The sequence below is a fragment of the Rhineura floridana genome, chromosome 9, assembly GCF_030035675.1.
Source record: "Rhineura floridana isolate rRhiFlo1 chromosome 9, rRhiFlo1.hap2, whole genome shotgun sequence".
In the NCBI taxonomy this organism is placed as follows: Eukaryota; Metazoa; Chordata; class Lepidosauria; order Squamata; family Rhineuridae; genus Rhineura; species Rhineura floridana.
The window spans coordinates 46,237,452-46,251,527 of record NC_084488.1 but is presented as its reverse complement, the minus strand read 5'-3'; the positions used below and the strand labels follow the sequence as shown (position 1 = coordinate 46,251,527).

Here is a 14,076-nt window from a genome sequence, read left to right as displayed (position 1 = left end):
ATGTGTAAAGAGCCGTCTCTGTGTTGCAGCTGTAATGAATGTGTATACATCAGGGAAGGAACCTGCTCTCCTTCCCTTTCCTGTCCTAACATGCGTGGAAGTCTGAGAAAGGCTGAATATCAGGTTGTATAGATCAGAGACGGACAACCTGTGGCCCTCCAGATGTTGTTGGACTCTATCAGTCCCAGCCAGCATGGCCAGTAGTCAGGAATTATTGGAATTATATAGTTCAGCCACCTTTGGAGGACCAAAAGTTAGCCATCCCTGGTATAGATGGTTGATATGGCACTGTGAATATTTGATCACCAGATGTTGTGAAATCATTATTAATTAGTTATTTTAATTGTTATTGGGAAATACACTTTTGAGGAGTAGTTCACTTCCCATCCCATGACTCAGGAGCTAAGTTAATAGAGTTTAGGTGGATAAACCCATAAGGCAAAACAGGAACCTCCAAGCTAGCAGACGCAGCAGCACACTTTCCCCCCCATCAGTGGCCAAGGTATCAGAGTCCAATCTTGTATCTCCTATAAAGCCCCTGGTAGAGCACAACATTCAGAACAAACCTCTCAAATTGTTAACATCAATTTCCCCTTTCCTTCATTGTACAGCAGACTGCCAAGAAGAAATAGTTTAATTGGCTGGGCATGCAGCAGGAGGTCATGTTGCAAAGAACTAGTTGCTCAGAAATGGGAAGGAGAGTGGGCCTGTACACTCTGCACTCTAATAAACAAGCCTTCTATCAAACTCTGTGATGCGTGCCTGACTCCAAGGCCTGAACGTAAGTAACAATGGCGTCTCTATGATTGTCTGTCTGTCATCGTAATGTAGTACAACTATGCAAGTAGTCTGGAATCTTTGTTTGTTTGTTTCTGCTCTTGTGCACAACTTACAGGCAATATGTGCATTAATACACACCAGTACAAAGTGCTTTGAGTTCCATTGATTTGAATATTGCTTGCTCTTGCACCCAGGTCCTGATTGCGGGCTTCCCATGGTCATCTGGTTGGCCTCTGTGAAAACAGGATGCTGGACTGGATGGCCACTTATGTTCTTAATGCTTCAAATGTTCTTAATGCTTCAAATGTGAAACATACTATGAAGAAGAAGCCTATGTCATTGATTTTTTTTTTAATGCCATTCAGAACTGCTTCATACATTATGGTATGGTGGATACACTTTTTTTCCTAGCAAATGTCTCTCACATAAGACTAGACATGTCCCCAAACATTTAGGGCTATATGATGGGCATGTGGGTAGGAAGCCTCTATTGGCTGTGGCTCCCTGACACATGTTTACTACTTGTTGGTTCTGTCTTCACTTTGCATGCTTTACTACATTAGTCAAATAGTGGTGGCTATGTGGCACCATCAGTGTACAATGCATTATTAATGTACAGCAGGGGTGTCTAGCCCCCAGTTTGAAGGTCCCAAGCTGATTTTTCTGGGACCCTTCCCCTGACTGAAATAATTTTGGTGGCAGCTTGCATTGTTAATTATAAGTCAGACAGAGGGCCACCAGATTATTCACCAGAAGTTTGTTGCCTTGCTACTTGCAGTAGCACACTTGGAACTGATGGGCCATTGGAAAACAGCAGGATTCTCTAAAGAGTTGGTTTGATATAGTTTAGGATGTGGCTGTATCTGAGAGGTTGGCGTATCATTCTAAGTAAAGGAGAAGCAAAATGAGATACATTTGACATGATTTGGTTCCTATTTTTGTCGTTTATAAATGGAAAGATGGAAATCTGATACACCCTTTGTTAAAGCAAATCTCTATGTGGAGGGGTTATGTTCGGGGCACTGCTTCTCATCTAATTGATATTGGAGACCCATAAATAACTATTCATACTCTCATTTGATTGTTCTTAATGTCTTTATCATATACATTGATTTCATGTACTCTGTTGGTTTTGTTATTTTTGTTTTTGGTTGTATATTATTGAGAATTCAATTAAAAATAATATTAAAAAGAAGAAAAATTAACACAGCATTGTTGTTAGCAGAGACCACCATCCTGATTGGGGATGCAAATCTTCCCTTCCGCATTCATTAGATCGATCATTTGATGACCAGAGAGAGACTGATAGTCCCCACCTTCAGGTGATCTGCATGGATCAGCTGTGGAGTGTGGGCTGTCTGCCTGTGTGCCCTGTATGTGCACAAGGGAACATGTGTGAAAGCATGTGGCATGGCTACATCCACACTGGCATGATGTGGTCCTTGGAGGGTGAATGCAACTTTCAGGCCAATAAATGCTGTCCGGTCCAGATCAACAATTAAAGAATGAGAAGATCCATAGGGGTCATAGCAGTTTTCAAGAGATAGCTATATGGGGTAGAGGAATGGATGTGACCGGGTCTTCTTTCCAAAGACTAGGAAGGAAAATTCCAAGGAAATTCTCTCCCAAGCAAATCGAGATAGGGAAAGGTTATGAAGCAGCCTTCAGCAGATGCCCGTGTTCTTAGAATCTATTTTATAAACTCAGAAACTTGCCATCTTAAGGAACAACTGTTGGCAATAATAGCATGTTCCTTTTGTAACTCAAATATATACTTTCACAGCTGTTATCCTATCCTATGGTGCATGAATTATTCAGTTAAACCTTTTATATTTTTTGCAGATTTCAGCATCTTCCCTGAATTGTCAGACCAAACGTTCCATAAATTGAAAGGGAATGTATTTGTAAGAAAGAAAGAAAGAAAGAATATTTTATAGCTGGAAGAGACAAATGCTGTCCTCTACCCCTGTTGTCAAAGACAATGGAGTGTGTGTGTGTGTGTGTGTGTACACATCCCTGAGACTTAAACTTGTAATAAAAATTGTGATTTTAGAACTACGTGTTGAGGCTTCACATGGGTATTTTTGAAAGCTCTTAGCTGGTTGAAACAAACCCCAGTCACTCACTTGGCAATGGTGTCTTTCATTTATTCCACAAAAGAGCTGTCTTCAGCTGCAGTGTTGTTGAGCTTCCAATCTCTGCAGCCCTGCCCTGCCCTTCTTGTGTTTCCTCCCTTCTCTTCCATAACACTGTCCTTCTTGCTGTCTCTTTCCTTTCTCTTATTTTGGGGGTTTCTGCTGTGCTGTTCTCTGATTTCATCAGGCTCCCCTCTCCAATTGACAAGGCACTTTTAAGATGCTCCTCAAGGGCATGTTAAGATAATCTTTCCTCTGCATCCAGTCTCACCTGGCTCCCTCTTAGGCTATCCCTACTAACTGCAAACCAGGATAGGGGAACTGCCGACTCAGGGTGTGTGTATGGCAAATGTGGCTCTCTGACCCTTGGGACTCTTCTTAGGCCACGCCCCTCACTGGCCGTGCTTCACATCCTCTTTGAGTGTTTTTGTCTGGCTGAAATGTATCCTTGAACTCTGATAATGCCTCTTCCCTAGATGGAAGGCAGAGAGGGATATGTGAGTGCGTATAGAATCTAGCTTACTGTACAGAGCTAAGATTTATTTATTTTATTTATTGAAATATTTATAAGCCACACTTTTCATAAAAGTATATCAAGACGGCATTACGAAACACAAAACATGATGGAATTAAAAACCAATGAAAACATCATTAAAAACAATAATAAAAGCATCCGTAAGTACTGCATTGGTTGGAAAACAAGATTCATATTAAAAGGCCTGTTTAAAAAGTTCACTTTTCCAGAGACTCCTGAAAGAAAATTTTCAGTAATTGCTCTGCCCACTTTTGCCTCTGGCTTGGCCAGCACTGGCATGTGGCCCTCAGAAGGTGGCCCAAAAGGTAGCCCTTAGGCTGAAAAAAAGTTCACTGACCCTGCTGTAAATCTTTTCACTGTTCCCATTTTGAGATTATTTGTTTGCACTTGGGCAGCCTGTTCCAGTCCCTGAAAAGGTACCTTTACCTTTAAGGTTGACAGAGACTAGTGAATTCTGCTGGGAGTGAGTCTGGCTGTCAGGGTAGCTAAAAGCTATAGGTGGTAAAACCTTCCAGTCAAAGGTACCAGAAGCCTTTCATAATCTGAACCATGATTGACTATAAGGGCAGGTTGAGGAAAGACGTGCTGCCCTGGGCCTTCTGGAGCCAGTAGAGTGCTGGGCAAGGGAGGTTAGCAAGCAACTGTTATCTGCAATCGGGAAGGATTTCTGTTGTCTGCCAAAGTTGCTCTTGGCTGATTGTCTTCCACTAAAATGTCAGCCCCAGGAACCTAAAGATTTAGTCTGTTCAGAAAGTCAGATTTGCCAATTAACTTCTCCCCTGGAATTTATGCACCCAGCTGGTTACCTAGAAGCTGAAGCAGACCCTATACAACAAAGGCAGCATAGCTTAAGGCCTTAGAACAAAATCACAATATTGCTCTCTTTTTTCCCTCTGCATCTTTCATTCCAGTTGTGAAGCTTTTGAGCTGTTATCAAAATCCAATGCTGGCATCTGAAGACTTCTTTGAAATATGTTTAAATAAAGTAACTTCATCTCAAAAAATCAACATAAAAAAACAAAATTCAGAGTTTTTTTAAGATGTTGTAAGTAAAATGATTTCCTCAATGCTTATAATTAATATACTTTTGTCCTTATCCTTGCTCTAGCTTTCCCTCCACTTAATTAGTTTAATGGATGTAAGAATAAACTTTTGTCTGTGGGAGACATACCCCTCCAAAAGTTATCCTGCACTCCCCACTCCTTCTACACATGTTGCTGCTGTGCATTTGTATCAATATCACTGTCACAGTGCAATGCTAATCTAGGTTCCACTGAACTGAATTGAGCCCCATGGATGGAAACAGGAATGTGCATCGACATCCAGAGCTAGTAGTTCTGTTATGTGTTATGGGTCAGTATTTTTTAAGGGAAGAGCTGTAGCTCAGTGATAGAGTATCAGCTCTGCACCTAGAAGGTCCAAGATTCAATATCTGGCATCTCTAGGTAATGTCCTCCTGTCTGCAACCTTGGAAAGCTGCTGCCAGTCCGGGTAGACAGTACTGAGTGAGATGGACCAGTGGTCTAACTTGGTATAAGGTAGCTTCCTATGTTCACAACTACAGCTGGTTTGGAAGCACTAACAACTGTGATTATAGTAATGTGTTGAGCAGTTTAGGTATAGTGCAAAAGCACAGGGGAAACTTTGGGGGAAGAAATAAGGAGGTGGTTCAAAGAACATCCTAACCGCAATGTCTTCCCTTTCTTGCCACCTCTTTTCAGTTCAAGAAATACAGAAGAATGATGCTTCAACCACCTTTAACAGCAGCTTAGTCAAGTACCCATGTAATAACTTTGGAAAGCCAAGGACAGAAATTAAGATCAACAGAGGACAGAAATTAAGATCAACAGGAAAACTGTGTTTGGGACTACGACGTTAGTGCTGACGGATTTTGCTAGTAAATTAGCTCTGCCAAAACATAATGGAAGTGGAAGTCTAACTCCAGATGGAATCCCTCTGTGTGATTCTTCAAGTAATGAATATAATAGTACCAACCACTATGCAGTAAATATACCAGTATCCTTCCCCCATCAATATAATTCTTTAAAGCCAGTGCAGAAGAAACAGAAGATTGATTACTCATCTTAGTCTGTCGGGACCATCATTGAGAATTTAACAAGCAGGTTTGTTAATTCCAGATCTAAACAAGGTTCCCCTAAAGTATATTTCATTGAACATGGACTTGAAAGCTAGAAATTGATGGGCAAGACTGTGCTTATAGGAAAGCACGTTTTTGGTTTAATGTGTGTTTGCTTTGAAGTGGTTCAATATGAAATACACTTTATCCAGTAAGTATAACATGTAGTGGCCCATAAAACCATTTTACTTGCTGTTCTGTCCCTTATGTGCTACAGAGTGGCTTGTGGCTCAGGCAATTTATTAGATCAGAAGAGACTGTATTTGCCAAGCTCTAGTGACTAACTGCAAGGTGGTACAAGAAAAGGCGGAAAGGAGGTGGAATGGCATGTACAGTATGTATTTATATATAAACCCTTACAACTTAGTAGGGCTTGAAAAATATTTCAACTCTGTAGTTGCCGGTCTCAGATGTTAGAACCCAGACCTGCACATGCCTGAATAATGTCACATTTGTATGTATTTGCTTAGCATTATTTGGGACAGATAATTTAGGGCATAATCCAAATGCTGGTTGCTGCCCGGTAAGGCTTAATGGAAAGGTGGAGCCATGGCTGCATCCACAGCCCTGCTTCGCATGTGCACGAGGAAGGAGGTGAATTGATACAGCAGCCTGGAGCTGGCACAGCAGCTGGGTCCAAATTGGACCTGATGCTGTCACATGATGGCAGTAGGGCTGGCTCAGCCCTTTCCCCCTCCCAGAATGCTTCACTTTGGGACTTCCTGCTGGCAACACTTCTGTCCACCCAAATATTTGGCAGATGGAATGGGAAGCTCTGCTGGCATTACTCCATAGGTGAAGGGATACCTCTGCTAACTCCCCACCTCCGGCAGAAAGGGGATTTGAATGGCACCCTTTGTAAGAGAACTGAGAGGCTGTGCCAACCCATGATAATAGGGTAAAGGGCATTCAGTGTTTTCTTAGATTAGGATATTGTGTGTTTTGATTTTTGCATTTCTATCCCTCCACACTCTTTGGATGTGGACCAGGTTGCACAAAAAAATTAGAAAAACCATTAAAACCAGCGGAATAAAAAATCCAATTAAAGAAGGTAGAATACATTTAGCTCACCCCATGCCTGCTTAACCCCAGCTGTTAAGAGCTAGTTCAAACAAAAGAGATCTTTAGTGCTTCCAGAGAAGACTCTGACTTCCGAGTCTCTAAATGAAGAGAGTCCCACAGAGAGTCCCTCCAAAATATATTTCTGTTCATCTTTGTTGTGTCAACTTGCAGCATGGATGATATAATCAAGAACATGCACTGCCAATCTTGAAGACAGTGATAGAACTGAATGCAGATGCTTGACATCCTATTCTCCCAGAAGGATGCGTTAATAATACTGAATGTCTCATGCTTAGAGAACCCTGAATTCTTTGCCCAGCAGTGACTATTATTCCCCTGGGGGGCAAAAACACTCAGCAAGGAAGCAACATTCCAGTAGAACAGGATATAAGGAGAACATATGATGAACCTGGAAGCAATGTGGGCTAAAGCTGGCCAGGATGCTATTTCCATCTTCTCTCTGTCTCCCTAATTACATGAAAAGTACCTTCCACACCAGTTTGTATCCTGGGGTGGGGTGGGGGCTACAAACTCCAGTCTTGTCCTTTCCTACTTCCGCAGACATGAATTAGAATACTCCTTTCCCCCACCAAAGGTTTAGTAGCAGATAAAGACAAGTCCTCCCTCAAAAGATGACTCTTTCCATAGGACCCCCAACATTTACCACAGGTTGATGCCTGCTGTGAACCAGAGGACAACCACCACCACCCACGTGGCATGAGTTGGAATCAATGAGTTGGAAGGGAACAATTGTGTAGTGGCGAATTTGGAAGTGCAGGGTGCCTTCATGTTAGTCACAACCACAGCCCCTCCCCCCCTTTTTGGTTGTGGAATTGAGAGTGAGATCCTCGTTAATGCCTTCTCCCACAACAACAGACATCCCTAGGAGCCAATAAACATAAAGGAAAGAGTGTTAGCTACTGAGAAGAGTCTTCTCAGTGGCTGACTCACCTCCTTTCACTCTGATTGGCTCCAATCAGCAGGAAAGGACAAGGAAGCATGTTAGAAGACTTTTCAGAGGCTAACACTGTTTCACCCTTTCATGCTGATTGGCTCGTAGGATACTGAAGACATAGGGACCCTGCTGAGATCCTGCTGTCAAAGAAGTAAGGGGTCTAAGACCCCTGAGACCCTGGATGACTGCACCCCGGAAGAGAATTTGAGAGTCATGTAGTCCAGATCCTGCACTGAGTGCAGGGAGAAGGTTTAGTTCAGGATGCAACAGATGTCCATCCAGCCTCCACTTAAATACCTCCAGTGAAGGATTGCTGACCACCTCCTGAGACTGTCTATTCCATTGTCAAACATGCTCTTGCCTTTAGGCACTTTCTCCTAAAAATCTGCTTCCCTGCAATTACCACCAATTGGTTCGAATACTGTATGGAGCAACAAAATTTGCTCTTTCTTCTGCATGACAGCCCTTTGGAGATTTGAAGGTCATTATCACATCCTTAATCGTTTTTCCAGGTTTTACATGCCTGGAGCGTCTTACAATCATATTACTTAAAGACATGGAATGAGTTCCAGTAGCGGCTGCTCAGTCTGGAAATATGCCTTTGGCTTGTCTAAATTCTTGATGCACTGAACTGCCTCTTGCCCAGATGCAATCAGTGTGGAGTTGGATCTCTAGTACAGAATTTTGGAGTGGTAGCTATGCTAGTCTGTTGCAGCCAAAGCCACCAAGATCCTTGCAGCAATTGTTAAAAAACTGCCCAGTTCATTCTTCCACAAGTCTTTGTGGGCCAAGGGCCCAATGTGCCAAGTGCATTAAGTAGTAGGTATTCCCTAACTTCAAAGAGAAGGAAGGAGGAATAGAAGGGGGTGGGGTGGGGTAGTAAAGCTAAAAAGCAACTCGGCACAAGAGATAGCAACGTGATTGTGCACAAATAAATACAAGGTCTAGACAGCAGGTGCAGGAGACCTTTGGGTAACAAGCGACTAATACATCTAGTAATAATAATGATGATGATAATGATAATAACGATGATAATAACAAATTATTATCATTATCATTATTATTAGCAGCAGCATGAATGTGACCTGCTGTTGACTGGCAGCCAGTTATGATGAATAGACACAGCAAGGTCAGCAATAGAAACAACACTGAATAAGCAATCCTTCTTGTCAGTTGTGGTTGGTGCCCCTTGGGACTGATAGGGCAGAAAGCAAGGCGATCAAATAGTAGGTGGAATCAGAGCCAATGACAGATGGAGTCAAAATCACTAACAAGTAGAGCCAACTAAGGTTGTGTGAACACACTAGTCCAGCCTTTCCCAAACAGTGTGCCTCCAGATGTTGGACCACAACTCCCATCTTTCCTGACCATTGGCAATGCTGGCTGAGGCTGATGGGAGTTGTGGTCCAACAACATCTGGAGGCACACTGGTTGGGAAAGGCTGCACTAGTCACTTCAAAAGCAGCAAGAATGGTTTCTCTGGCTGCGTTTTGAAGCAACTCTGCCCTCTGCTGGCCTCACCTCCCTTCTCCACAATTTCAGGTTTTTCAGGACCACCCACAGCAAAGTGTTGGGCCAGTCACTGTCTCTGCCTGAGTCTGCAGCAAAGTGTTTCCCCTGGCCACACCTAGAAGGGAAATGGGTTGATCTATCAATCAGTTGCGAAATCTGCCTGAAGCTGATTTAAAAAATACACCCCGCATTCAAACTGATGAAACCAGGTTTTAGAGGAAAAGATGCAGAGTTTGAATGGCGTTGTGTGCCCTTGTTTTCAAAGCAGTGGAAACGCACTGGAACCAGCACAACAGTAAGTGTGTCTCTACCCTAATTCAAATTGCTCTAATCTTCCTCCTTGCTGAGGATCCAACAGCAACACTGAGACTAAGGAAGAAGAAGCTGACAGGCAGAGCCATCGCCTGGACTGGTTGTAAGTCAGAAGGCAGGCAGGTGGGGGCTAGCCGAGGGCAGATTAAAGTTGGTGGGGCATTTCTCTTAATAGACCAGCATGCACTGCTTTTTGTAGGAAGCTAGGTACTCCCAGAATCCAGTGAATCACAATTTTTACTGGGTCAAAAACTTCTCATGGCATTCCAACTCAGTAGCTACACATGGGAATCTTCTTTTTGGAACTTTTCTTGTTTAAATACAGGAATCTTCCAGTCATCTACAAAAAATATCTGGGAAGATTGTAACTGGATTTCGGGGTGTTAACCATTGCTAATGTCTGAATTGCATCCGTCTATTTTCTTGTGCTCTGTTTGGCCTACATAAATGGCAGAAGGGTGATAGTTGCCAGGGGGCATAAATTACATTTGAAAATGTGCAGATGAATCAGTCCTCGATGGCATCTCGCTATAGCACAGAGACAGAGAGATAGGAGAATGCCAAAGTCAGCACCACAACGTGAGTTACCATGCCCTAAGAATGGAGAAACATAAAAGAGCTCTCTCTGTGTGTGTGTGGGGGGGGATTCACTGTAAATATACACTTCTTTATGTGTTCTTCAGAAGACGGTCATATGGGAAAGTAGGAAAAAGAGAGTACCTGCTGGGTGCCTTAGAACTGAAGCATGGCACTGGTGCTTTTCAGAACTTGACAGCAGGCACAAAAGGGCCCGTGGGCCTCTCTATGGCATAGTCAAGCCTGTATTCATGCCAACTTCTCTTATGCTGCCTGCTCCCCTGGTTGGTAGACTAGAAACCAAACTGTAGGAAGGCATGGAGCATGTGTAATCTATTTAAGTAAGGAGCCAATTAAGCCTCTATGTAACCAAAAGGAGGATCTGCCCAAGGGTGGTGGCGAAGATTGTGAAGGGGTTGGAGGAAGATGACGGAGTTCCAAGACAGCACTAAAATATATATACGGGAGCACTATGATGAGACGGATTTGGCCTTGTAGAATACTCTCAAAAACAGGTTGGTCTTGCTAAATCAAAGTAACTAAAAACAAACTAACCTTGTTTAAACGTTAACCGTCAAGGAAGATGCCCTTCTGCCTTGTAAACAGAGATGTCCTCCAACTCTTCTGGTGACATTAATATCAGAAGAGACTAAAGTTTCCCCGTCACCTTCATGAACTTTTCTACTCTGCGAGACAGACTTCCTCAGTGGAATATGATTGGGGTCATTAAAGTAGCTTTGATCAGAGAGCATGGGAAATTGTCTCTGAAGTGAACAGGCAGGTAGAGATCCCCATGGCCTGGTCTAAGACATTCATAATAGCTTTCCAGAGGGGGAAGACTATAATTGAGGGGAATTGGACTTCTAGTGCATCATGCTGCTGCCAATTCAGAATGTCTTTTAAACTACATGAAAGTACAAAACGTATGCCAGTGTTGCTGGAATGGCATTGTTTACTTTAAAAAAAAAGTAAAATAAGGGGCAAAGCAATTTGGGGACTTTAAATTTGCTACTTGCATTTAATTTTAATAGCCTAGATGTTCAGAGCTGAATCTTTCCATTTTATTTAAAGAGAAAACAAATAGGGCAGGTAAAAAAGCTGGCTTCTGTGTTTTGATCACAATGTGCATACAGCAATGCATTATTGACAGTTGTATGAAAGGCAAGAGTTTGGATGTGGTTTGGGGGAGGGAAAGGAGGAGTGTTGCTGCTGTAACTAATCCCTTTTAACTTTATGCAGTTTTTTTATTTTGTAACCTGTCATTATAGAGCCTCTCCAGTTAATATGATAGATGGCTCCTGCACATTAAATGCTGGCAGTCCTCGCTGCAGTAAACACAACCGCTTCTGTGTTCTTCGCGTTGTGAGGAAGGACGGAGAAAACAAGGGCAGGCAGTTTTATGTTTGTCCTTTACCTAGAGACGCCCGGTGTGACTATTTTGAAGTATGTGAGATTGTAGAGCCTTGCCAAACACCCTTGAAGGGCACAACTCTGTTTCTCATCAAATCTTTATGTGATTGCTCATAGGTTTCACTCATTCTTTTGGTGGTAGCATGCTGGAATGTGGCTGACGATAGCTTTGTCTAAATCAGATCTTAGTACAGTTTAGAATGAATAAGTGGGACTGCTCTGGCTACTGTAGAATGGCTTCCTACATGAAGTAGATTGAGTCATGGACTCTGAATTCAGGGTTTACACAAATAAGTTTTCATTTATTCACTATAATAATAGGCTTATTGACACCCCCTTCCCCACTTGTTCTTAAAGCAGAAGCAGGGTGATGCTCCTGTCAGCCAAGAAAGAGATCCCTGTCTGGTTAGGGTACTGCATGACTAGTTGTGCCAGGCCCCTCCTCATGGGGAGGGAACAAGAAGGAATTTCTCTAAAGAGCAGAACTGGTAGGGAATTGGGAGTAGAGACCACTCTTTGGTCAAGTAGCCATTGATACCTTTGCGCTTATTTGAAAAGCTGAAGGATGGGGAGTTTTGGAGAGGGTTCTCCTTCCACTTTAGCTCTTCAACCAAGTATCTATGGCAGTGATGCAGGCCTCCCTGTGAGGTCTTTAGGACTCTTTGCAGGCCACACCCCTCACTGGCTCTGCTCCACATCCTCCTGGAGTCCTTTTGTCTCATTGGAAGGTGTTCTTGAACTGTGATGACTGTGCCTTTTGATTGCCTGGATGGAGATAGATTGCGGGGGGGGGAGGGGAGTTCCTTCCATATGTAGAGTAAACGTATGGCAGATTGAGCAAGACTGCCTCTGCTGGACTTGCCCTTGATGTCACTGCACCTTGTGGAAGGGTCTGAAAAGGGACCGCTATGCAAATTAGTGGTAGGTGCTTTATGTAATCTGAAGACCCCTATGTGCCTGGAATTCCAGAGTATCTGGCACTTCTGTGCACATACTGCTGTATGCACACTGGCATCCTTTTCAACCCTTCCAGCTAATGCACTGAGATCTGGGTCAGGACCAGCAGAGGATGGAGAAACTGGGAGCAATGTACACATGGAAACCTCTGAAAGGGGCTTAAATGGCCCTTGCATCTTACCAAGCCTGGGCAGAGCTCCCTATATAATTGATTGTTTCCGTATGGATTTTCTTCTCTCTCAACTCGACCTTGACAATGGTCTCTGCTATGCAGGATGGTAACGAATGCAGTAAAGTCATGTTGACCTTCAGATTGCTTTGGAACCATGAGCTATTGGAACTTTACTTGGATAAATTAAACCTATGTTGCTTTCAGAGTCAGAAAAGACTCTTAGAAACTGTCCTCCCACAAAATCAAACCAATGAAGTTCAGGCAGTGAAGCATGGTGTGTTTTAAAGAAAGCCATTCAGCTTGATTATAAGTGGTTGCCACCTACCTGGCAGAATTAAAGGCAAGTTTCTTGCTACCAGTCTAAAAGAGGAATCTGGCTACAACATCTGGTGTTAAAAGGGAAAAAATGATTTTTCTCTACAGTGGGCAGACCTGCATTTTCCCTTCTGCAATCATGGGAAGCACAGCATTATGAGGACGGTGTTGAAGATTGGCCCTAATAATGGAAAGAATTTCTTTGTGTGCCACCTTGGGAAGAACGAACAGTGTGACTTCTTTCAGTGGGCAGAAAATGGTCCAGGAATGAAGATTATCCCAGGATGCTGAGCTATTCATCTCCAGTACACCGTCTGACGTTAATCTTCTCAAACTGTGTGTACTATACTGCTCTTCTCTGGGAGATATTTTAGGAGGGCCTTGATCATGCCTTCTATTGTCTCTCCTTCTAACCGCTTCTGTGATTTGTTTTATCTAACATTAGAAACTCACATATGGCAGGGTTGATGTATCTGAACAGTGTGCAGTCATACCTTTTGTTGTCTTGGTTTCTGACTGCAAAAATGAATAAAATACTGTCTTTAGGAATTATCCTGATTTAGTAGTCTCCCACCATGGGCTAAAAACTGTCAACAAAGTAGATGGTTTTACTTGGGGTTTGCACACGTCATTTGTCCTTCAACACTTTTTTTCACATTCTTAAGTTATGCTTCCATAAACATTTTTATTCCAATGCATTTAAGATGAATAGATGTTAGTGCTTTGTAATCAGTTATGAAAGATTAATATATTCAATAAAATGTTTCTAGTAATGACGAGCCGTTGTTTGTTCGTCAGGATTGTTCTGAATGAATCTGTTGTCAGAGCAGAAGGGAAACAGTTTACATGTACTTAACAGACATGCTTTATTGTCTGTGACAGATCTGTAGGTGACTTTAACAGCAATGCTTCTTGCATGGCTTTCACTTCATCTTCTTGTATTTCTCCATATTAGAACCTGTGCTAAGAAAAAATATTCATTTGAAATGGAACAGGGTTGCCAGATTTACCTTGGATGATGATTACATTTATTACCCACCCTTCACTTCATCCTAGGGCGAGTCACAACATATAAAATACAACCTGCAATCAGCCTGATCCTGTGCAGAACTAGGCATACGTAAGCCCATTGCTTTTGATTGCTGTAAACCGCCCAGAGAGCTTCGGCTATGGGGCGGTATGCAAGTGCAATAAATAAATAAAATGCTTTTAGATGCA

At 42.7% G+C, this 14,076-nt stretch overlaps 1 protein-coding gene across 1 annotated transcript in view; it reads left to right on the top strand.

Annotated features, from left to right (window-relative positions):
- Nucleotides 1-13,315, top strand: part of NEIL3 (nei like DNA glycosylase 3) — a 31,575-nt gene extending 18,260 nt beyond the window's left edge. The window contains 5 exon segments of the mRNA XM_061584165.1: nt 612-781; nt 5,172-5,272; nt 5,275-5,573; nt 11,273-11,459; nt 12,967-13,315. Coding sequence (XP_061440149.1) covers nt 612-781; nt 5,172-5,272; nt 5,275-5,573; nt 11,273-11,459; nt 12,967-13,149 — 940 coding nt within the window. The 3' untranslated portion in view covers nt 13,150-13,315.
- The last annotated feature ends 761 nt before the right edge of the window (nt 13,316-14,076 follow it).